The sequence below is a fragment of the Lepus europaeus genome, chromosome 14 (genome assembly GCF_033115175.1).
Source record: "Lepus europaeus isolate LE1 chromosome 14, mLepTim1.pri, whole genome shotgun sequence".
Classification (NCBI taxonomy): Eukaryota; Metazoa; Chordata; class Mammalia; order Lagomorpha; family Leporidae; genus Lepus; species Lepus europaeus.
The window spans coordinates 58,953,691-58,978,222 of record NC_084840.1 but is presented as its reverse complement, the minus strand read 5'-3'; the positions used below and the strand labels follow the sequence as shown (position 1 = coordinate 58,978,222).

The 24,532-nt window shown below is 38.7% G+C and overlaps 1 protein-coding gene across 1 annotated transcript in view; it reads left to right on the top strand.

Annotated features, from left to right (window-relative positions):
* Positions 1–24,532, top strand: part of RYR2 (ryanodine receptor 2) — a 776,922-nt gene that overhangs the window by 433,201 nt on the left and 319,189 nt on the right. The window contains exons 21-23 of the mRNA XM_062210679.1: positions 17,494–17,686; positions 19,067–19,283; positions 20,805–20,909. Of these exons, the coding sequence (XP_062066663.1) occupies positions 17,494–17,686; positions 19,067–19,283; positions 20,805–20,909 (515 nt within the window). The remainder of the gene's footprint in view (positions 1–17,493; positions 17,687–19,066; positions 19,284–20,804; positions 20,910–24,532) is intronic.

Sequence of the window (24,532 nt, the reverse complement as noted above, 5' to 3'; positions counted from 1 at the left end):
TCCTCACCACTTAACCTTTTTTCATTGGAGAGTAGACATGTTTCTTGGAACCAGAACAGCTCAAAAGCAACTATTCTGAGAGATGTATTCATTTATTCTTTCCAATGTAATCTGTGCACAATGTTGATGTAGTTCCTTTCTGTGGATACAGAATAGAATTTTGATCATTCCAGATGTTTTAAAGGAACAAAACTGTAAAAAAAAATCCTGGACTTTTAGAGAATTTAAATATTGAATATGTATGGAAGAATATCATCGAATAGTACAGGAAGGGTGGGTAGAACTTTCTCATCCTGGACTTATGAATCAAACTGCTTTTAGCCTTCTTCCTGGTTAGTACAGAAAATAGAAATGTAGTTCTTTTATGGATTTCATATGAAGTTATGTAAATACAACCTGAGAATACATTTAAGCAGATTGAGCAATGTGACTATCATTAAAAATGTGAAACCCAGGTTGTTCATTACTGCTTTTCTCTATTTTATTTGATTGTTTCAGCATGGCACAACAGGTTACCATGGTGACAGCATCATCAAATAATGTCACTCTCAAGCTCAGCAATATACAATACAGTTGGATTATAGTAAATATGTTTAATAATTTATTTTCAAATTTTTTAAACTTTTATTTAATGAATATAAATTTTCAAAGTACAGCTTATGGATTACAATGGCTTCCCCCCTGCCCCCAATAACTTCCCTCCCACCCGCAACCCTTCCCTTTCCTGCTCTCTCTCCCCTTCTATTCACATCAAGATTCATTTTCAATTCTCTTTATATACAGAAAATCAGTTTAGTATATATAAAGTAAAGATTTCAACAGTTTGCCCTCACATAGCAACACCAAGTGAAAAATACTGTTGGAGTGCTAGTTATAACATTAAATCACAATTTATAGCACATTAATGACAGAGATCCTACATGATATTTTTTTAAAAAGTTGATTAATTTTCTATGTAATTTCAAATTTAACACCAAGTTTTTATTTTCAATTATCTTTATATACAGGAGATCAATTCAGTATATACTAAGTAAAGATTTCATCAGTTTGCACCCACACAGAAACACAAAGTATAACAATACTGTTTCAGTACTAGCTATAGCATTACTTCACATTGGACAACCCATTAAGGACAGATCCCACATGGGACGTAAGTACACAGTGACTCTTGTTGTTGACTTAACAATTTGACACTCTTGTTTATGGCGTCAGTAATCTCCCTAGGCTCTAGTCATGAGTTGCCGAGGCTATGGAAGCCTTTAGGGTTCGCTGACTTCGATCTGATTCTGACAGGGTCATAGTCAAAGTGGAAGTTCTCTCCTCCCTTCAGAGAAAGGATCAGATTATGTTTCAAACTCTGACTGCATAAGAAAACTGGGTAGAAATTTAACAATTACCTACACAAACACAATGTGGAATGCTTTTACTCTATTTTTTTTAATAGATTGGATTTTACAAGTAGTAATTTGAACAATATGCAATGGTATTTTTTCTTCCACAGGCAGAGTGGACAGTGAGAGAGAGAGACAGAAAGGGCTTCCTTTTGCCGTTGGTTCACCCTCCAATGGCCGGCACGGTCGGCGCACCGTGCTGATCTGAAGTCAGGAGCCAGGTGCTTCTCCTGGTCTCCCATGGGGTGCAGGGCCCAAGCACTTAGGCCATCCTCCCCTGCACTCCCGGGCCATAGCAGAGAGCTGGCCTGGAAGAAGGGAACCGGGACAGAATCCGGTGCCCTGACCGGATTGCCGCAAGGTGGAGGATTGCAGCAAGTATTGCCGGCGCCACAAGGCAGAGGATTAGCCTATTGAGCCATGGCGCCGGCCTGGGAGAATGGACATTTTGATGATATTGATTCTTCCAATCCATGAGCATGGAAGATTTTTCCATTTTTTGGTATCCTCTTCTATTTCTTTCTTTAAGGTTTTGTAATTTTAATCGTAAAGATCTTTTATGTCCTTGGTTAAGTTTATTCCAAGGTATTTGATTGTTTTCGTAGCTATTGTGAATGGGATTGAACTTAGAAGTTCTTCCTCAGCCGTGGCATTGCCTGTGTATACAAAGGCTGTTGATTTTTGTGCATTGATTTTATATCCTGCTACTTTGCCAAACTCTTCGATGAGTTCCAGCAGTCTCTTAGTAGAGTTCTTTGGGTCCACTAAATAAAGAATCATATTGTCTGCAAAGAGGGATAGTTTGAGTTCTTCCTTCCCAATTTGTATCCCTTTAATTTCTGTTGCTTGCCTAATAGTTCTGCCTAACTTCCGTAACTATATTGAATAGCAGTGGTGAGAGTGGGTATCCCTGTCTGGTACCAGATCTTAGTGGAAATGCTTCTAACTTTTCCCCATTCAATAGAATACTGGCTGTGGGTTTTTCATAAATTGCTTTGATTGTATTGAGGAATGTTCCTTCTATACCCAGTTTGCTTAGGGTTTTCATCATGAAAGGGTGTTGTATTTTATCAAATGCCTTCTCTGCATCTATTGAGAGAATCATATGGTTTTTCTTTTGCAGTCTGTTAATGTGGTGTATCACGTTGATTGTTTTGCGAACATTGAAGCATCCCTGCCTACCAGGGATAAATCCCACTTGGTCTGGTAGATGATCTTTCTAATGTGATGTTGCATTCTAGTGGCCAGAACTTTATTGAGGATTTTTGCATCCATGTTCATCAGGGATATTGGTCTGTAATTCTCTTTCAATGCTGCATCTTTTTCTGGCTTAGGAATTAAGGTGATGCTGGCTTCATAGAAAGAATTTGGGAGGATTCCCTCTTTTTCGATTGCTCTGAATAGTTTAAGGAGCTGTGGAGTTAGTTCTTCTTTAAATGTCTGGTAGAATTCAGCAGTGTATCCATCTGGTCCTGGGCTTTTCTTTGTTGGGAGGGCCTTTATTACTGTTTCAATTTCTGTCTCAGTTATGGGTCTGTTTAGGTTTTCTAGATCTTCCTGGTTCAATTTAGGTAGGTTGCATGTATCCAGGAATCTATCCATTTCTGATACATTTCCCTGTTTGTTGGCATCATACAAGTTCTTTTAGTAATTTCTGATGATTCTTTTTATTTCTGTGGTGTCTGTTGTTACATTTCCTTTTTCATCTCTGATTTTATTGATTTGGGTCTTTTCTTTTTTTAGTTAGGTTGGCCAATGGGGTATCAATTTTGTTTATTTTTTCAAAAAACCAGCTCCTCGTTTGGCTGATTTTTTGTAATTTTTTTTATTCAATCATATTGATTTCTTCTTTGATTTTAATTATTTCTCTTCTCCTACTAGCTTTGGGTTTGGTTTGCTGCTGATTTTCTAGATCCTTGAGATGACTTGAAAGCTCATCTATTTGGTGCCTTTCCAATTTCTTGATGTAGGCACCTATTGATATAAACTTTCCTCTTAACACTGCTTTTTCTGTATCCCATAGGTTATGGTATGTTGTGCTTTTATCCTCATTTACTTCCAGAAAATTTTTGATTTCTCTTTTAATTTCTTCTATGACCCATTGTTCATTCAGGAGCATGTTATTCAGTCTCCATGTGTTTGCACGTGCTCTAGGGATTCCTGAGTTGCTAATTTCCAACTTCATTCCTTTATGGTCTGAGAAGCTGCATGGTATGATTCTAATTCTTTTGAATTTGCTGAGACTTGCTTTATGGCCTAGTATGTGGTCAATCCTAGAGAAGGTTCCATGTACTGCTGAGAAGAATGTAAATGCTTTCTGTGTAGGACGAAAAGTTCTGTAGATATCTGTTAGGTCCATTTGAGCTATAGTGTCATTTAAATCTACTGTCTCCTTGTTGATCTTCTGTCCTGTTGATCTATCTCTGAGAGTGGAGTATTGAACTCCCCCAGTACTATTGTATTGGGGTCTAAGTCTCCCTTTAAGTTCCTTAACAAGTCTTTTAAATAAACTGGTGCCCTATAATTAGGTGAATATACATTGATAATCGTTATATCTTCCTGTTGAATGGATCCCTTAATCATTATATAGTGCCCCCTCTTTGTCTCTCCTAATAGTTTTTGTGGTAAAATTTATGTTATCTGAATTTAAGATGGCTAAGCCCACTCTTTTTTCATTTTGTTGGCATGGTATATCTTTTTCCAGCCTTTCACTTTCAGTCTGTGTGCATCTTTGTTAGAAAGATGTGTTTCTTGTAAGCAGCAAAAAGATGGGTTTTGTTCCTTAACCAATCAGCCAATCGGTGTCTTTTAACTGGACAGTTCAAGCCATTAACATTCAATGTGACTATCGATAAGTAGTAACTTTGCCGTACCATTTGCCAAAGATATTTTCTAATATATGCTTTGAGTTTCCTGTGATCTTTTGCTGTGAGGTTTCCTTCCTTTACCTTCTTTCACATTGATGACTGTGTTTCTGTGTTTCTGCGTGTAACACATCTTTAAGCATCTTTTGCAGGGCTGGACAAGTGGTAACTAATTCTTTCAATTTCTGTTTGCTGTGAAAGGTCTTTATTTCACCTTCATTCACAAATGAGAGCTTTGCAGGATATAATATTCTGGGCTGGCAGTTTTTCTCTCTTAGTACCTGGGCTATATCTCGCCATTCCCTCCTAGCTTGTAGGGTTTCTGATGAGAAGTCAGCTGTAAGTCTAATTGGAGATGCTCTGAGAGTAATCTGACGTTTCTCTCTTGCACATTTTAGGATCTTTTCTTTATGTTTCACTGTGGTGAGTTTAATTACGACGTGTCATGGTGAGGATCTCTTTTAGTCATGTTTATTAGGGGTTCTATGAGCTTCCTGTACTAGGATGTCTCTGTCCTTCTCCAAACCTGGGAAATTTTCTCTTAGTATCTCACTAAAAATGCCTTCCAATCCTTTCTCCCTCTCCATGCCTTCAGGAACTCCTAGAACCCGAATGTTGGGTTTTTTAATAGTATCCTGTAGATTCCTGACAGTATTTTTTAGATTTCTGATTTCTTCTTCTTTTCTTTAATTTGCCTGTTTCCTTTCCTGTTCTCTGTCTTCTAAGTCCGATATTCTCTCTTCTGCTTCACCCATTCTGTTTTTAAGGCTCTCTAATGTGTTTGTCATTTGATCTATTGAGTTCTTCATTTCATTATGGTTTCTTGTCACTATCACAGTTTCATGTTCTACTAGTTGTTTCATTTCATTTTGATTCCTCCTTAATAGTTCATTTTCACGAGAGAGATTTTCTGTCTTGTCTATTAAGGATTTCTGTAGTTCAAGAATTTGTTTTTGAGAACTTCTTAATATTCTTATCAATTTCTTGAGATCTGCTTTTTGCATTTCTTCTATCTCATCATCTTTATAATCTTGAATTGGGGAATCTTTTTCATTTGGGGGCATCATAGTGTCTTCTTTGCTCTTGTTACCTTGTTTTCTACGTTTGTTTGGCATCTTGGAGGTGTTCTGTGTTTCCTTCGTTGTGGTGTTTTTTCTCGTTATACTATGACTCTAGCTGAAGTGGACTGTCTGCTTTTGATGGATCCTTAGAGGCTATGATGGATGTGGCCAGAGAGCTCTGTTTGGTTCTTCAGAGTTAAGGGTGTGCCCAAGGTGACTCACCCAGATTGTTCTCTGGCTCGCTCACTCTTTTATTTTTTAGACTCAGTTGGGAAGTAATTCCACACAGCTCATCGGGTTGCCTAGGTTACGGAGTTTTTTACATATGTAAAATGGCACCTGCTCTTTGTCTTGCTCGGCTTTGTAAGGTGAGTGGAAAGAGAGGCTAGTGACCCTGCAGGTTCCCCGTATTTATTTGCTTTTTTTTCCCTCTCCTCCAGTCAGCCAGGTGCACTTTCCCCAGTGGGACTTCAGGCCTCGTTCTGTCTTTCCCCGCCAGTGTCTCGGGTTACCGAGAGGTCCCTGCCTTACCTCTCCTTCCAGTGCTGGTGCTCAAATTCTGAGGCTGGGCTTCTGTGGCTGGGCTCCCTCAGTTCCCCGCTCTCATGGCTCCACTCCCATGGCGTGGCACAGCGTGGCTCGGCACTGGGCAACCTTACTCTCCCCGTAGGTCTTCTATGTCACATCCACTAGATATGGAAGAGTTTCCTCTGCGTTTTTTTTTTTTTTTCTGAGTCTCTTCCTGAGGCTACAGTAACTCCACTTTTGTTAAACTATCTTTCCCCAGACTGCTGCTGTGCGCCCTCACTCTTCCGCCATCTTGGCTCCCTCCTTCTTTGATGACCTGTCCTTTCCACTAGGATCTCACTTGCAGAGATCTTTCATTTTGGTCATTCTTTTTTTTTTTTTTTTTTTTTTGACAGAGTGTCTTGGCTTTCCATGCCTACAATACACAATACTCTCTTGGGCTCTTCAGCCAGATCCAAATGCCTTAAGGGCTGATTCTGAGGCCAGAGTGCTACTTAGGGCATCCGCCATTCTGTGAGTCTGCTGTGTATCCTGCTTCCCATGTTGGATCGCTCTCTCCATTTTTTATTCTTTAGGTTAGTATTTTCAGATACTAGTCTTGTTTATGTGATCCCTTTGACTCTTAGACCTATCAGTGTGATCAATTGTGAACAGATATTGATCACTTGGACTAGTGAGATGGCATTGGTACATGCCACCTTGATGGGATTGTATTGGAATCCCCTGGCACGTTTCTAACTCCATCATTTGGGGCAAGTCAGCTTGAGCATGTCCCAAATTGTACATCTCTTCCCTCTTTTATTCCCACTCTTATATTTAACAGGGATCATTTTTTCAGTTAAGTATCAATACTTAAGAATAACTGTGTATTAATTACAGAATTCAACCTATAGTATTAAGTAGAACAAACAAACAAAAAATACCAGGAGGGATAAAGTATTAAGTTGTTCATCAACAGTCAGGGCAAGGGCTGATCAAGTCACTGTTTCTCATAGTGTCCATTTCACTTCAACAGGTTTCCTTTTTAGTGCACAGTTAGTTGTCACCGATCAGGGAGAACAAATCATATTTGTCTCTTTGGGACTGGCTTAATTCACTCAGCATGATGTTTTCTAGATTCCTCCATTTTGTTGCAAATGACTGGATTTCATTGTTTTTGACTGCTGTATAGTATTCTATAGAGTACATGTCCCATAATTTCTTTATCCAGTCTACTGTTGATGGGCATTTGGGTTGGTTCCAGGTCTTAGCTATTGTGAATTGAGCAGCAATAAACATTAATGTGCAGACAGCTTTTTTGTTTACCAATTTAATTTGCTTTGGGTAAATTCCAAGGAGTGGGATGGCTGGGTTGTATGGTAGGGTTATATTCAGGTTTCTGAGGAATCTCCAGACTGACTTCCATAGTGCCTTAACCAGTTTACATTCCCACCAACAGTGGGTTAGTGTCCCTTTTTCTCCACATCCTCTCCAGCATCTATTGTTGGTAGATTTCTGAATGTGAGCCATTCTCACCGGGGTGAGGTGAAACCTCATTGTGGTTTTGATTTGCATTTCCCTGATTGCTAGTGATCTTGAACATTTTTTCATTTGTCTGTTGGCCATTTGGATTTCCTCTTTGGAAAGATGTCTATTGAGGTCCTTGGCCCATCTCTTAAGTGGGTTGTTAGTTTTAATGTTGTGGAGTTTCTTGATTTTGTAGATTCTGGTTATTAATCCCCTATCTGTTTCATAGTTTGCAAACATTTTTTCCCATTCTGTCCATTGCCTGTTCACTTGTCTGACTGTTTCTTTTGAAGTAGAGAAACTTCTCAATTTGATGCAATTCCAATAGCAAGATATTGGCACCAGCAAAGACTTCCTGGAAAAGACTCTATTTTTAAAAATTTTATTTAAGGTATACACATTTCATGTAGTTCATTTATACAGATTTATGAACATAGTAATATTTCCCACCCTCGCTGGAAGCCTTCCTCCTCTTCCTCTCATATGCCCACTCTTAATTTTTATAAAAACCTATTTTTAGTTTACTTTGTACTCATAAGATTACCCTACAGTAAGTAAATAGTTCAACAAATAGTATGAAGAAAAAAAAAACACACACACAGTTCCTCAAGAGTAGAGACAAGGGCTGTAATGATCATTGGTCTCAAAATGTCAATTTCACTCCAATACATTACATTTTAGGTACTATTAGTTACCACAAATCATGGAAAACATATGGTATTTGTTTTTATGGGACTGGCTTATTTCATTAAGTATAATGGTTTACAGTTGCAGCCATCTTGGTGCAAACTGCTGAGTAGTACTCCATAGTGTATATATACTATAATTTCATTATCTAATTATCAGCTGATGGACATCTGGGTTTATCCCTGTAGCAGCACTTGGTTGACCACCTAGTTGGTGAAGGGTTTGGTTCGTTCCATTATCACCTCCTGTAAACACTTAAAAAGACAAGCTAGTATAAAAGCCATGGTGATAATAGTAGCCAATGGTCCTAGTAGTGGCATTAACCAAGTAATGAGAAGATTTCTTAGAGAAGAGGAAATGGGAGGGTCTCTGGACCCTAGTGAAGACTGTTAGATGGATGTGGATTTATGTGGCCTGATTGGTTAACATAATAACACTGTTAAGGTCAGTCTGTTCTGTAGTAGCACGCCTATTAGTGAGGTGATATGGCTTTGGAGGCCTCAGATGGCATCAACTGAAGTCTCAGTAAGCCTAGTGACCTCCTCTTGTAACTGTTGGGGTTATTTTGGAGTTGAGATAATGTTGTGGCCCAAAGGTGTTCCTGAGATCACTACTGAGGAGAGAGAGGCTGCGAAGCTGATCTCAACCAAGACTTGGAGAAAGGTTGCTCATCTCTTACAGGTAGAGGAGTTTGTCTGTAGAAAAATTATGAACAATCATACAACGTTAAGTGGGGGAGCAGACCATCAATACACCCGAGTTGGGAGTAGAGCCATTGATGAGTAAAGGCCATGATTACAAAGGAATGAGGCCCCAAGTGGGCTAGATTGGGTTTAGAACAGAGAACAGAGTCATTATTGGAGGACCTAAGACAGGTGCCATCTAAACCACAAATAAGATTTCTGATTGAGAGACAAATAAAAACTGACAGAAGTGGCCTGATAAAAATCAAGTGGGCTTTAAGGCCTTGCCACTTATGAGTCCCAGACCTGTCTATCTCTTTACATGGGATACATCATAAGAGAGGTGTGAACTTCCTTGGGGAAGGCACCCTGTTGACTTCCATTACCTAGCTGGCATTGGAGGAGAGCTGACCAGGTAAAGGTAGGTGCCATATCTAACAGGAAATGTATAGTTCTGCCTGCAGTGTTGCTGACCTCTTAGCAGCAATGGTTACGCTTGGCCAAGTGAAGGGCTTTTAAGCTTAGAGTCAACAAGGTCTGTGGCTCTGACCTGAAGTCTTTGACTCCAGGACAGTTCCATTTCTAGTGATCCAACTCTTGGCTGCCAGAGCTGCCAGAGCTCTTCATAAGCGGATGTCAGTTGAAGCCCTGGCTTTGCACATCAAAAACCACTGCAGTGGACTGGCCTGCTGTGTCTCCTTGATGGCAGATCACTGTATAGAGCAGCCTTAATTGGCCTGCCACCTATCTTTATGCTGCTTCTGCTGCCCAGCTTTCTCTTCCTCCTGGTTTTTGTTAAAGCAGACCAGAGGAAACCTTTAAGAGGATGAAAGTCAAGGGAGTGCTTAGTCTCATCTCTAATCTTTGGTGGTCTAAACTACAAGTCTGTAGTCACAGGCATGTTCTGATAGTGGTTTTTCTGTGAGGTAGACAATGCCCATAAGAAAAGCTATATCGTCACTTTAAAACTTTCTCTTTTTTGGTCTGAAAGGGAGGTTTTGCCTCTTTTTCTGTGCCAATGACTAAGTAAATCTAGCCATGAAATCATAATTTAAGCTTTCATTTTGGCTATGCTATTATTATAGAAAAATATTAGCCAACCCATTTATAATATCTAAAGATCAAACTGTACATCCTGAAGAGTACTTCAGTTTAGAATCAGTCTCCCATCTTGAAGAGAATAGAGAAATGAGGGGACAAGTCAGGCTTCCCAGATCACTCACTGACAATAACATTATCAAATGAAAACATAACAAGCAATTTCAACTGTTAAATAACAACTTATGAAAATATTTACCAGAAGGTCTGATGCCATTTGTAAATTTTAAGAAAAGAATACTTGTATTAGGAAAGATCTCTTAAATATCTAACATGGAGAAACCTGTCTGACCAGCAAACTCAAGCACAAACTTGTAAAAACAGTTTTAGTTTCTTTCTACCAACAAATTTAAAACATCTGATACAAAGATTCATCTAGGTCACATGAACCAAAAGGTATCTTTGGTTAATTTAGCCATTTAAATTTATGAGCAATCTTTTATCTATAAGCCAATGAAATCAGAGTTCTTTTTTTTAAAAAAAGATTTATTTATTTCACTTGAAAGAGTTACACATAGAGAGGAAAGGCATAGAGAGAGAAAAGTCTTCCACCTGCTGGTTCACTCCCCAAGTGGCCTCAATGGCTGGAGCTGCACCGATTCAAAGGCAGGAGCCAGGAGCTTCTTCTGGGTCTCCCGTGTGGGTGCAGGAGCCCACGAACTGGGGCCATCTTCTACTGTTTTCCCAGGCCATAGCAGAGAGCTGGATTAGAAGTGGAGCAGCCAGGTCTCAAACTGGCGCCAATATGGGATGCCGTCACTACAGGCGGCAGCTTTACCCACTATACCAGAGCACCGGCCACTAAAACAGAGTTCTTAATAAATTTTCCCATGTAGACAAACAATATGGATACACATATAACATAGCATACAAGATAGAAAAATAAAGCAGTTTCAGTAATAGTTCTTAAAATCTTTGACTGTTTTTAAAATTACCAATTGATTCAAATTATTTTCTGCTGCTGATAACCTCAATTAACCATACTTTTTCTCAGTTGGAACCTGTAGTCCATTATATGCTTCATCTGCTTACAGAGCCATTCCAAAGTACTGAATACAATAGAAGTCACTGGAAAAAAAAATTCTTCAGAATCTATAGGAGAACACAGTTAAAACACAGAACCGATAATGTTTTAGTTTTATGAGAGCAAATCTGATATACAAACCTATTGGATGCCAAAAGACTTTAAATAGCCATGTTTAACATTAAAAATTTGCTAACGAACAAGAGTCATTTGCTTACTCCACACAGTATTTTTGAAAGCACCTGTAGGATTTTACAAAACATTTACCCCTTTTAGGCCTCTGGGCCTTTCTCTTTAAGATAACCATCATGTCTGGTAATACAATCATTAGATATTTAACTTCTGGATGTCTGTATCAGTAACATTTTATATTATCATGACTTGAAATTTAGCACCACTTCACATCTTGAGAGTACCTGTAACATAATCCAAAGAGCCTGATTAGTTGGTTTTTCTACAAGATGAGAGACGTATATCCTTTGATATTTCCAGGGACCCAACTGCAAATATCACAGTCCAGAGAATTTGGAAATTTGATTTTTTTTTTAATGCCTGTCAAGGATGCTAAGGAACTTTAAAATATCTGGTAGAAATAGGATCACTTAACATTATAATATAATATAGACCAAATTTGATCATTGTTACAATGTGATTACTAAAATGTTTTAGAATAAACATATATTTAAACAAACCATAACTCTTAATAAAAAAAAAACTCAGCTGTTTTAAAACAATTAGAACCTAACAGAGATATTAAGAGAACACAATAGATTACTTCAATAGAACAGAAAATCTGTGTCTCTTTGGTCATTACAAAAATTGGAAATAAAACCTTAAATTTAAGAGCTAGTGTATGGAATCATATCCCATAATTTGGAACAGTTTTAACAGAGTCAGAACTAGGGAAGAGAGAATAGCTTACTGGAGCTAGCTATAAAACTGACAGTCACCAATTAGACAAAACTATCAAAAGGAAAGGCTGTAGATTTTAAACAGATTTTTAAGACAATTTCAAAATATAAAAATCTCATTGCTTTAACAGAGGATCAGATTATATTTCTATGTCAAATAATAGCTTTTGCTTTCTAACTGCTAATTCCCTTGATTTACATTTTTAAATAACCCTTTAGAAATCTCCAAATTAAGACAACATTTTCTAAATAAGATAACACATCAAATTTCAACCTTAGTTACTTTTAAGCAGTGTTGAACTATTTTCATATGGACAATTTATAGAAACATGTTAGCAAACTGAAGTTTTTCCATAGACTATAAGGTGCTAAGAGTACCAAGTTTACATTTAAACACATTATCTCATTTGCTTTACCCAATTTACATTTAGCAATTACACCTGGATGACTGAAGGTGCTGATGTTATACCATACGTCTATCTGAATTACAGTCAAAATTGCATTCATATGGAATTGTACTCCTTTTATAAAACTCTAGCTATAAATCAGTGACATTAAACCAAAGACTGCAAAATCCACCTTAGGGGTTATAACAAGTACTGATTACCTATTGCTATGTCATCGGAAACCTGCTAAAACAAATTGCAAAACAAGTTAGGTAATTTACAAAGCAATATTTTTAAAGGCCTTTCTAGATTCAAAAGAGAGTAATGCCTTTAAAATCAATGTCCAGTTACAGTTGAACCAAATTCTAATGCATGAGATTGCTATTTACCAAAGACATCTTTTTAGATTCTAATTGAATTTGAATCTAGTTTTACACTGGAGATTGTTTACCATTATGTTAGATTTAATGGGGGAGGGCATCCATTAGAATAGATGGACACCCCTCTAGTTGGAGAGAGGGATTTTAAGGAGGAGAATCTGATAGGTGAGAGAGTAAGGGGCACTTAGGGAAAAAGAGATATGTCTGGAAGTAGTAATTAACCCTGTGAGCCTGCTGGTTTGAAGGGCCAGTAGTCTTGATCATTATTTTACACAGGTTGGGAGAGCTATATCGAGGAAATGCTCACTAATGGGACCTGGAAATTGAGTTTGTAGGAATTGAAGAGACCTGGCAAAGTCAGCTTGATATCCAGTTACAAGGTGGGGACAAAATCCATCAAAAGACCTGATTATCCTGTCTGGATTGCCCATGATAGCACAAAAGAGCCATCAGAAGTGTGGGATACCTAATTTGTTTTTCAGTAAACTGGGAGCTCAGAAGGATGGAATCACCATTCCTTTGCTATCCTTATGGTAAAATTAGAACAGGAGGGGGAGGGGGAAAGACCAGTTGGAGAACAAGGGTCAGATGGTGAAATCATGGAGACAGGGTCTGTTCCCAAACTTGGCTTTACTTCTCCTGGAGGAGGGTGTTAGAGAGGATCATAGATAAGACAGGGGAGTAGACTTTGGACCAGGGCTAGTTCTGAGATTAGGTTGGAATTCCTGGGCAGGAGTGGTGGGTACAATGAGCAAGAGAATGAGAACTACAGCAGCAAACGTGGAAGAAAAGGGGTTTTGGCTTTTTAGCTAGAGCTCTGGAAGTTAAGAGAACTTGTGAAATCGGAGAAGACCCCCTAAAATTTACCCTGAAATGTGGCCCCTTAAAGTTCCCTAGAAATGCTGTACAGGGTGCCACATGTGCTACTGGAATTTGGGGTGCCTTACAATTTCACCACGGGCTTATTACTAAATCCCCAATATTAATAAGCCCAAGAGGGTTCTTGCCTAATATTTAGAGAAGAATTCTAAATACTGGCACAGATAAACGAGGTAGCATGGTACGTTTTAAGCTTTTATTTAGTAAGAGGTGCATAAGAGAGTGAGAGCTTTATTTAGGAGAGAGAAGTGAATAGGGGATCATACCGAGCACCAGGAACCAGCCACGTGGATGAGCATCTAGGCCAGGAAGCCTAGAGCACATGGCTTGAAGGCCATGCACCCTGGAGGCGCAGAGCTACAGCAAGCCCTGTCCTGGCAAGAGGCCAGGGAAGAAGAGCCACTGGGCACACTGTGCCCTAGGCTTTTAACCCACTCCAAAGGGGAGTGGTTACTTAACCTGATTGGCTGGTGGGCACCCAGGTATGGCCAGGTAGGGGAAAGAGGCCACACAGGGGTGTGGCAAAGGCATCAGGTAGGGGCATGAGACCACGCAAGGGTGTGGCGAAGGCGTGGTTTTCCAGTTCACAAATCTGATCAATTTTAACCTGTATGCCTGCCTACTTCACTTGAACTGGGTAAGATTTAGAGCTGAGATAGCAGAAAGCCTGAACACAGGAAATTTTCTTCTACTTTCTCCAATGCTCACAGAAGTGATAAAGATCTTCAACAGTGTCAGGATCAAACATGGACTGGTTGTTGAGAGGAGGGTTGGACAGAACACAGGACAGAGAAGCTCCCATGGCGACCCATAGCGTCAGATTGATGGCTATCAGGTATCCCCAAGATCATGGCCATCTGACAGGATATGGGAACAGAGGATGGGGTCATCACCCATGTACTCACTGGAGCCGAAATCATAGAAGGGAAAAGGGGGTTGAGTTGTCACCCACATCCACTGTTGCCTGGACACAGAGTCCATAGAGGCACGAGGCTGTAGGAGTGTGGTTCCTGGTACCAAGACTTCAGAGGCGAAGTCAAATAGAACCACAACCCAAAGAAAGAAGATCCACCACCTGCCCCATCTTACCTCAGGAATTTGCAAGGGTGGTGTATGGTTGGAGATGACGGAGCATTCAGTGGCATGGAAGGAGGTCCAGGGGTGTGCTTTGTGGTTGGTGGGTTTCCAGGATCCCAGAGCATCTCACGTCCCCAAGGGGAGAGCAAGGTCGATGGGATAGTCTGGATCCAAGTCACAGCACCAATGTAAGGCCACCACAAAACACACCAAACACTGGAGTTAAGGAAAAGGGTATTTAATAACTGGGGAAATCCAACAGGCCAGAGGGAAGGGATGAAGAAGAAAAATGAGGGGCAGTGAGAGAGAGATCAAGAGACAGAGAGAGCATGTGTGCGGGAAGCGGATCCTGTTATACTTTGCCAGGGGGCAGGGAAGTAGGAGTAGTGGATCTCATTAGGGTGGGGATGGAGTTGACACCTGTGGTTGGGCCATTGGGCTTAGGACCAAAGCTTACTGTGCAATCTGGTGATAGGGGCCAGAGCCCAAGATGGCGTCCAGAACATAGATGTTATCACTGTTAAGATGGCACCATTTACTAACAGTGCCCCCTTTTTTCTTCTTCTTATCTTGGGAAGATTTATACCACAGCTTTAACCACTTAAGTTAGGCTCAAGTCTAATTAAAAGACAAAGGCCTCTGCCACATTATGAGTTCCAGTATTTTCTTAGTGCAGTCTTTTGGTTCTCCTATATATAGAATCATGTCATCTGCAAATAGGGATAGTTTGATTTCCTCATCTCAATTTGTGTCCTTTTGGTTTCTTTTTCTTTCCTAATGGCTCTTCCTAAAACTTCAGGACTATATTTAATAGCATTGATGAGAATGGGCATCTTAGTCTGGTTCCAGATCTTAATGAGAGTGCTTCCAACTTTTCACCATTGAATGAGATGCTGGCTGTGGATTTGTCATAAACTGCCTTAATTGTGTTGACAAATGTTCCTTCTATACCCAGTTTGCTTAAGGTTTTTATTGTGAAAACATGTTGTATTTTATCAAAAGCTTTATTTTCATCTATTGAAATAATCATATGTTTTTTGTTCTTTAGTTTGTTAATGTGCTGTATTACATTTATTGGTTTGCAGTTGTTGAAATATCCCTGAATACCTGGGGTAAATCCCACTTGGTCTGAGTGAGTGATCTTTCTGATGTGTTCTTGGATTGATTAATTACTGTTTTGTTGAGGATTTTTGCATCTATGTTCATCAGGGATATTGGTCTATAGTTCTCTTTCTCTGTTGTGTCTTGGTCTTGGTACAAACAAGTAAATAGACCTCTGTGAGCTGTGTTGTTTTTGTATGATTTTTTTAAGCTTCCTTTATTCAGGGAATTCTAGAAGAACAATTTGCTAGTTATTTTATTGCTTGCAGTTTTGAATTTTTATAAAATAAATGTGACTGCATTTAAAAATGTACATAGTTCTCTATTAGTAACATTTCAAATATGAGGTGTTATAAAAAACACCAACCATATATCATGAAGTCTATTTCTGTTTGCTCTGAGAAGTATGCTTGTGTTTGTCAGCATGTGTTTTTGAGAACCATACTTTCTTCCAGTATGCTGTGAGAAACAGACACCCTTGAGACTAATTAATAAAAAGTTCTGATCTAAAACAAGAACGGCCTTAGAAGATAGCTTGTTCAGGGCAAGAAATGGCATTTATTAAATATCATTGTCATGCCTCAGAGTGTCTCATGCTGTACTTCAGCAAAAATGAAAGAAAAAAAAAGGAATAAAGGAGGGAAGTTGAGGGAAGAAAGGGAAAGGAATGGAAGTATGGTTTTTGCATTAGAACTGTACTTATGAAATACATGAACTATGTTCTCTTTATGTTAAAAAAATTAAAAACAGTTAAAGAAACCAAGCAAAAAATTTTTTTATGAAAAAATCTCAGTTGTAAAAGAAAAGCAAACCAATTGGCATATAGTTGTCTTACAATAAGCAATGTACTACAGGAATGGAGAATCCTCTATTCTGCTTGCACTATGGAAATATATTTTCATTTTGATTTTAGAAAACAAGAAGCACATAGTATTTGAAAAAGAGGCAGGCATGAAGTACTAGTTGTGTGTGAAACTAAGGTACTTGTAAGCCATTAATTTAATCATCATAGCATTTCCATAAGAAGTCAAAGATCAGAGGGGTTAAGGAATTTACTGATGATCACACTTCTAAGTGCTAAGTTACCTATTCAATGTTTTGAACTACTTAGGTCTGCTGCTCAAGATCATCTTTTTATTGATTGAATAAAATGAAATGAACTGTATTTTTTTTAAAGTCCTGTGTTTTCCTTGTTTCCTTTCTTTTTCTACCATACTCCTCTTCCCTGCTGTTATTTATACAGATGTTTTCCTGGAGATTTTATCAGATATCTTTATATTATCTGCTATATAATATAATGCAGATAATTTCTGCCTCAATTATCTAACTACATTCAGACATTTCTATATATCAGAAGGTCTATTTTCTAACAAAATGGCAGCCTGACTCTTGAAGAAAGGACATTTTTATATGGAAAGTGTTTTTTTCAAAGATTCATTTATTTATTTGAAAGAGTTACAAAGAGAGAGAAGGAGAGGCAGAGAGAGAGAGAGGTCTTCCATCCGCTGGTTCACTCCCCAGTTGGCCACAATGGCTGGAGCTGTGCCGATCTGAAGCCAGGAGCCAAGAGCTTCCTCCGGGTCTCCCACGCAGGTGCAGAGACCCAAGGACTAGGGCCAACTTCCCCTGCTTTCCCAGGCCATAGCAGAGAGCTGGATTGGAAGTGGAGCGGCCAGGACTTGAGCTGGTGCCCATATGGGATGCTGGCACTGCATGCCACAGCTTTACCCACTAAACCACAGTGCTGGCCCCAAATGTAAAGTTTAATGTGTCACATTAATTTGCATTTAAGATTCATTCCATTCTAGTGTTGTGCATTAATTTGTCACTACCTATTCATATTTTTAATGTTGGCTCTGAATATGATTCTCTGAGATAAAAGATATTTTACCTTTCTTAATGTTTTCCCTCCACCAGGTTGCATTGCACGTACTGTTAGCTCACCAAACCAACATCTGTTGAGAACTGATGATGTCATCAGTTGCTGTTTAGATCTAAGCGCCCCAAGCATCTCATTCCGAATTAATGGACAACCCGTTCAAGGAATGTTTGAGAATTTCAACATCGATGGTCTCTTCTTTCCAGTTGTTAGTTTCTCTGCAGGAATCAAGTTAGTATGTCTGTTTTCTGGCTCGTTTCCCTTCTCACTTCCACTTCCACAGAAGACTGTGCTGTAGTCTCCCCACTTCTCTAGCTCTGGGTTCTCCCTCCTGGGCGTCTGTCTACAGGACATCTTGCCTCCTTTTAAAGGAAGAGTTAAGGCTCACCCACAGGAGGGCTCTGTCCCACACTCCTCTCACTGGATGTGGGCAGTCTAGCAACATTCCCTCAGACCCAGGTTTTGAAGTATTTAGCTCTGTTGTTCAAGTTAATCTTTTTTTTATGTATTGAATAAGATGAAATGCACAGTATTGATGTTTTAAAATCCCTTATTTTCATTACGTTTCCTGTTTTGTTCCCATAATAGTTCTCTACCCAACTCCAGACTCCCTCATTTCTAGAGAAACTAAATGTCCTCTTTGTTGAATGAGTCCAATGACTGCTTTATTCCTGCTGATCATTAGTTTATTCTGCCTATTATTTTTGTTAAAAAAGAGTATTTCCAGGAATAATCCATAGTTACAAAAACATGGTAACTTTATGTACTATTACATTTTCTGGTATATTTATACAAAATGTCTTTTTTTCTATAAGCTTCTAGGATGTTATCTAGAGTTGGTTTTTTCTCATTTTTTATTCTTTGATCTTTATTTTATTTTACTTAATTATATTTGGCCTGCAACTGAAATACACATTAGATAAAGAATTACAAGGAAATGATAAATTTGAGTTTTTTCTTATAAGCTGAGAGTCCCAAGATATTCAAGTAAGAGTGTTGTTCAGTAGAACTAAGATCAACATATTTTAATTAAATAATGTGATGTATAAAACATTTTAGTATTTCCATTTTTTGTTGTTGATGAAATTGGTAAACAGCAAGAAGTAAGGTTCCTTGTCCTTCTTTATCAAATGGAAGTGACATCTGAATCTGCTTTAAGAAATTTTGTTAGGAAATTGAGCACTGGAAAGTGTTTTTTCCTCACATCTAGTCTACAGTATAGGTTGGAGCAGATATTCTCTTTATTTGATGATTTCTTAGGCACATTAGTACATTAAATAACCAGTTTCTTGGGATATGCACTTTATTCTCCTAGAAATTGGATGCATTTGCTTTTCATTGCCTTTCCAGTGAAGGACAAACCTTCACTCATCCATGAACTTAATTCAATCAGATTTTCTCTTTTGATTGATATCATGCCCTCATATTTTACATTTTATAGTTAGAGGTTCATAAATTTTAAGGTGATGCTATTATAGTAGTACTTAGGGGGGAAATGTGGCTTCTGATTAAGCTAATTTTGTACTAATGATGTTTTCTGATGGTTTTATTAGTTAGAAAACCTTTATGTACACCAGTTATGTTATTGACTCTGACATACATCCTTTTCAGGGTGCGCTTTCTGCTTGGGGGACGACATGGAGAGTTCAAGTTTCTTCCTCCACCTGGCTATGCTCCTTGTTTTGAAGCTGTTCTGCCAAAAGAAAAGTTGAAAGTGGAACACAGCCGAGAATACAAGCAAGAAAGAACTTACACACGAGACCTGCTTGGCCCCACAGTTTCTTTAACACAAGCCGCCTTCACGCCAATCCCTGTGGATACCAGCCAGGTACAGAAAACGGTGCTCAGGGCACCTGTTCATTTTGTAACCATTCTAATAAACTGGGTTTCAGACTTGAACTGCAACCCCAGAGATGCATTTTGCAGTATATAATTATGTGTGTGATTGAAAGTTGAAACGAGTCTTATAAAATGATCCTTACTTTTACTATGTGCATTGTCTGTTGTTTTTTTTTTTTGTTGTTCTATTCTACTTTTTTAAAAAGAGTTGTCCCAACCCAGTAAATTGGTCATGTAATGCACAAATGTGTGCAACCTGAAGTTTTGAAAACACTATTCTGCTTGTCCTTAAAATTTTATTTAATAGTATCCTGGGGTTGTCAATAAATTGAATGTTTGTATATTTTGATGGTGAAACAACTTCAATGAAGTTGGTTGGATATTTATCAGTTTTAAAAAATCAGAAGCTTGTATCTATAGTCTGACGCTACCAGGCTGTAAAACCTTCAGTTGTTTAACAATCAGTTATTTAGCTCCTTGAGTCATATTACTTGTTTCTTTGTGTTGCCTGCTTATATTACATAGTTAAAATAAACATATAAGCATTATTGATGGCTAACATTCAGGTTGTATTGGTCATTGATGAAAGATGGCAGGACCTGAATAGTGGTACCTCAGTTCAGTAGGAAACATTGGTAGGATAGAATCAGCAATTGGATTATGCAGTGGTAGCACACGGAGGATTACCTACCATTAAGATAACCTCTACTGTTTCTGGGAACGTAAGTCGTGACAGCCTACTCCCCATGGAAATGCTGCCTCATCAGCAGACATCATATTTGTTTGCCTGCTCTGTTTGTTGAGGGACTACTTGTTGTCTCAAGATATAAACAACCAGCTCTGCACCTTATAAATCATTTTGTGTTCTCCTCCTTTTAATGGTAATATATAAAGATTAGTGTCTTTGTGGATTATATTTTGAAGTCACTAAAAGTAACAGTACAGTTAAGGAAAAACATAAATCCTTCAATCAGACATTTACAGGCTCCAAGATCCAAGGGATCATAATTAGACACTGAAATGCCTCAAGCCTGCCCTATGGATACTGGCCAGGGTGTATAAGAATCTCTGAAGTGATTTCTCTTTTTAAATGATGAACACTTTGCTAATTGTGCCATATCCCTTCAACATCTTCCACTTGTTCTTACTAACACTCCATTGTCTTTGTTAACACATTTACTTGGAAACTTAAGTTGTCGAAAAAGTGCCAAAATTTATCTAAAAAATGTCATGAAATGATTATATTATTCTATTTCATGGAAATGGAAGGGGAGAGCCAGTGGGAAAGGGGAGGGTTGCGGGTGGGGGGGGGAGTTGTAGGGGGGGAAGACTTTGTAATCCATAAGCTGTACTTTGGAAATTTATATTCATTAAATAAAAAAAATTATTCTATTTCAGTGGTTTATGAGACAGTTTTTAGTTTATTTGGATTCATAATGAAGATAGTTGGCACCACATTTATTGCATTTGTTTTTGATGTGTGTTTTCTTTTTCTGTTTTTGAATTTTAGATTGTGTTACCTCCTCATCTAGAAAGGATAAGAGAAAAACTTGCAGAGAATATCCATGAACTTTGGGTTATGAATAAAATTGAGCTCGGCTGGCAATATGGTCCGGTAAATAATTTTGAAATTTGTTTCCTGATTCTGTTAATACATCTTCCTGAAAACATAAATATTTCTTCCTCATCTTGTTACAGTGACATCAATCGGTCAGATTGATTTTTCTTCTCTACACATTAGTTTTTATGCAGCTTTTCTTCACTAGAGTGACTGACATTATTGGCTGAGCCATTGAAGGATGGCTTAGTTGCCTAGACAATTAAAGAGGTATCAGTCTTTAGGCTGAAAGTTACATTTTCAAATCATGGTAACGTAGACATTGATTTACAAGCTAATTTTTACAATAAATAAGTGAAACTAGAAGTGAAGACTGAAGTGAAAAGAAGCAAGTCATGTTACTTTTCTCTCTGTAATGATTCTGTTAGTCTTAATCATATGTAGCAGCAGCAGACCTCTGAGCAAAAGTTCACAATTAGTTTCACTGATGGAAGACAGGATGAGAAATAATAATTGCAAGTTTTCCAATGATTAATTGCTAAGCTAAGTATTTTAGTTGACAATTTGTCAATAAAACTTACATAGAAAAAACAGCAGTCTATATATTCCAGCTACATCATATACTCATTTTAGGCAGGACCATGGTAATGTTTTTATTTCTCTAATATTATTATTCTAAGTATCCCAAAAGGCTGTGATACTTTCTTATACCTTATTGAATATAGAAATTAATGTATTCACCCAAGTTGTAGGCTGTTGCATTGGGCTCTGAATAAAGAACATTTATTATTCATATTTGTAGTAAAACCACATGATAATCCATACTACTTGAATTTGATACACATGCAGAGAGAGTGGAATACTATTCAGCCTTAAAATAGAATGAAATCCTGTCATTTGCACCAAAACAGATTTGACTAGAGAAAATCGTGTTAAATGAAGTCAGACACAGAAAGACAAGTGGTAAATGTTTCCCCTCATATGTGGGGCCTTAAAAGAAAAAAAAAAACTCATCCTGAACACAGAATATTGATTACTAGAAGCTGGGAGGAGTGGGTGGGAGAGAGGAAATTTGGATAAAAATGTATAGAGAAAGCTGGGTGTGGTTCATTAATTGTGACAAATACACTAATATGAGATGTGAATTTTAAACAGTGATGGATAGTACTTTGCATTCTCATATACATGCTCACATACTGATTAGCAGGTTTCATTGTGATTTCAGCACACTGGGTTATGTGTTGCTATGTCAGTTTTTCTGGTACTAGTAGCTGGAGTTTGTGCCTAGGCAGAAGTCAGTGGCTGGTAAGTAGCAGCCAAGGACTGGAATGCAGGCTTCAGGCCTGTGATTCAGCACTCTTGCAGTCTATAAAACTTGCTGACGCATAGGCAGAAAGTAGGTCCCTTTCATTAACTAAGTAATGGTTAGATGTTTGTCACATCAGCAAGAGCTTAGTAATGATGTAGTTTTATGCTGCATCCTTTGTCTCTTAAAAGTTGAGGGCATGTATATGTGCTAAATAAGGCTTGCATCTCAATGAAAATGAGGAGGAGGAAAGATGCTATGAATGTGCACATAGTCCATTGCCAGAAAAAATTATAGAAAAAATTAATCACATGTTTCAAGATGAGGAAAGAAAAATGATGCTAGGAAGATTTAAAAAGAATTTATGTAAGAAAACAACCAACCAACCACCAAACCTCATATTGTAACACCAACTGTTTTACTTGTATTGTGCTCAATTAAGATGATCTCCACTACAAGCACCTAAGAATCACCTAAATGAATAGGTCTTGCAGAAAAATCTGTTTTGTTTCTTCTTTAAAGTCTGGGAAACATATGAGGTGTCATTATTATCTATTCCTCTGGTTAATTCAGCTCAATCTAGTATCGTATATTCTATCCCTGCTATGTTCAAAGAACTCCAAGGGTCCGGGTAAAGCTGTTAGCTTCAGCCCTGGCATCCCATATGGGTGCTGATTTGAGTCCCAGCTGCTTGACTTCTAATCCAGCTCCCTGCTAATGCACCTGGGAAAACAGCGGAAGATGCTCCAAGTGCCTGGGTCCCCGCACCCACGCTGGGGACCTGGAAGAAGCTCCTGGCTTCAGTCTGGCCCAGTCCTGATGTTGTAACCATTTGGATAGTGAGCCAGCAGATAGACGCCTTCTCTGTCTTTGCCTCTGCCTCTCCCTCTCTGTAACTATACCTTTCAAATAAATAAACGAATAAATTAAAAAAAATACTCTGAGTTTCCAGATACTGAAAGAGAATACAGAACCCCCAGGCTGTCCAGGCTACAGTGGCCTGAAGGTGTCCTTTGCGTAGTCTGAGAATTGAAACGACAGTGGCCTGTATGTTCCTCCAGGAGAGAAGCTGAGCCCTGGGCCTGCTTCTGGCACCTGCACCTTTTCCTAGTGCAAGGAAAGTGCTTAATAAATATTTGCTGATGGAATGAAGCCACTGTTTTCTCAAGGCCCCTCTGGGCAAGCACAGCTCCAGATCCCGATATCAGAAGGTCAGAAACTGGGGAGGGTAACAAAGTGACAAGTGAGGAGATTTCACATCATTCTTCACTTAATATATGACTTGCATCCTGCTGCTTTTTTGAGGATTTCCCTAGAATTCCTTTTAGATGAGTAGCTAACAATCATTGACTCTATGATCTCCATTTGCCAACCCTAGGGTATGTTCCTAGTTAATTTCATGAATTTGTCTGAATTTTTCTTGAAGATGTGTTTATTTATTTGAAACTCAGAGAGAGAGGCAGATTGAGAGCGATCTTCCATCTGGTTCACTCTCCAAATGGCTAGGGTTGGGCCAGGCCAAAGCCAGGAGCTAGGAGCTTCATCTTGTGCAGGGGCCTGAGCACTTGAGCCATCTTCTGCTGCTCTCTAGGTGCATTAGCAGGAAGCTGGAACAGAAGTGGAGCAGCTGGAACTTGAACCAGTACCCCATATAGGTGCTGTACATAGCAGCTTAACCAACTATGCCACAGCACTGGCCCCGATTTTGAAATAAAGTTTTAAAGTATTCCAGTGCATTTTTCTCTGGAGTAATTTACTATTAGCTGTCTAGCATGTTTGTTGTTTTTCAAATAAGTTATGGTTTCTTTGGTATATATGAGTGTATTTTAAAAAGTTGATGGAGGGGCCGACACCGTGGCTCACTTGGCTAATCCTCTGCCTGTGGCACTGGCATCCCATATGGGTACCGGTTTCTAGTTCCGGCTGTTCCTCTTCCAGTCCAGCTCTCTGCTGTGGCCCGGGAGTGCAGTGGAGGATGGCCCAAGTGCTTGGGCCCTGCCCCCGCATGGGAGACCAGGAAGAAGCACCTGGCTCTTGGCTTTGGATCGGCACAGCACGCTGGCTATAGCCATTTAGGGGGTAAACCAGTGGAAGGAAGACCTTTCTCTTTGTCTCTCTCTCTCACTGTCTAACTCTATCTGTCAAATAAATTTAAAAAAAGTAAATAAATAATTAAAATTAAAAAGTTGATGGAAAAATGAAATTAAAAGATAAGTTTATTTTGGTGCCAAATCATTTTGAAATCCATGCATATTTTTTATAATATGTGTTATCTATGAACTTTTTGAAGACCTGTCATATTTCACAAGAGCATCATGCAGTAGCTGTATTTTATGGAATAATGTCATCTGGAGTGATTCTGTCAATTATCTGT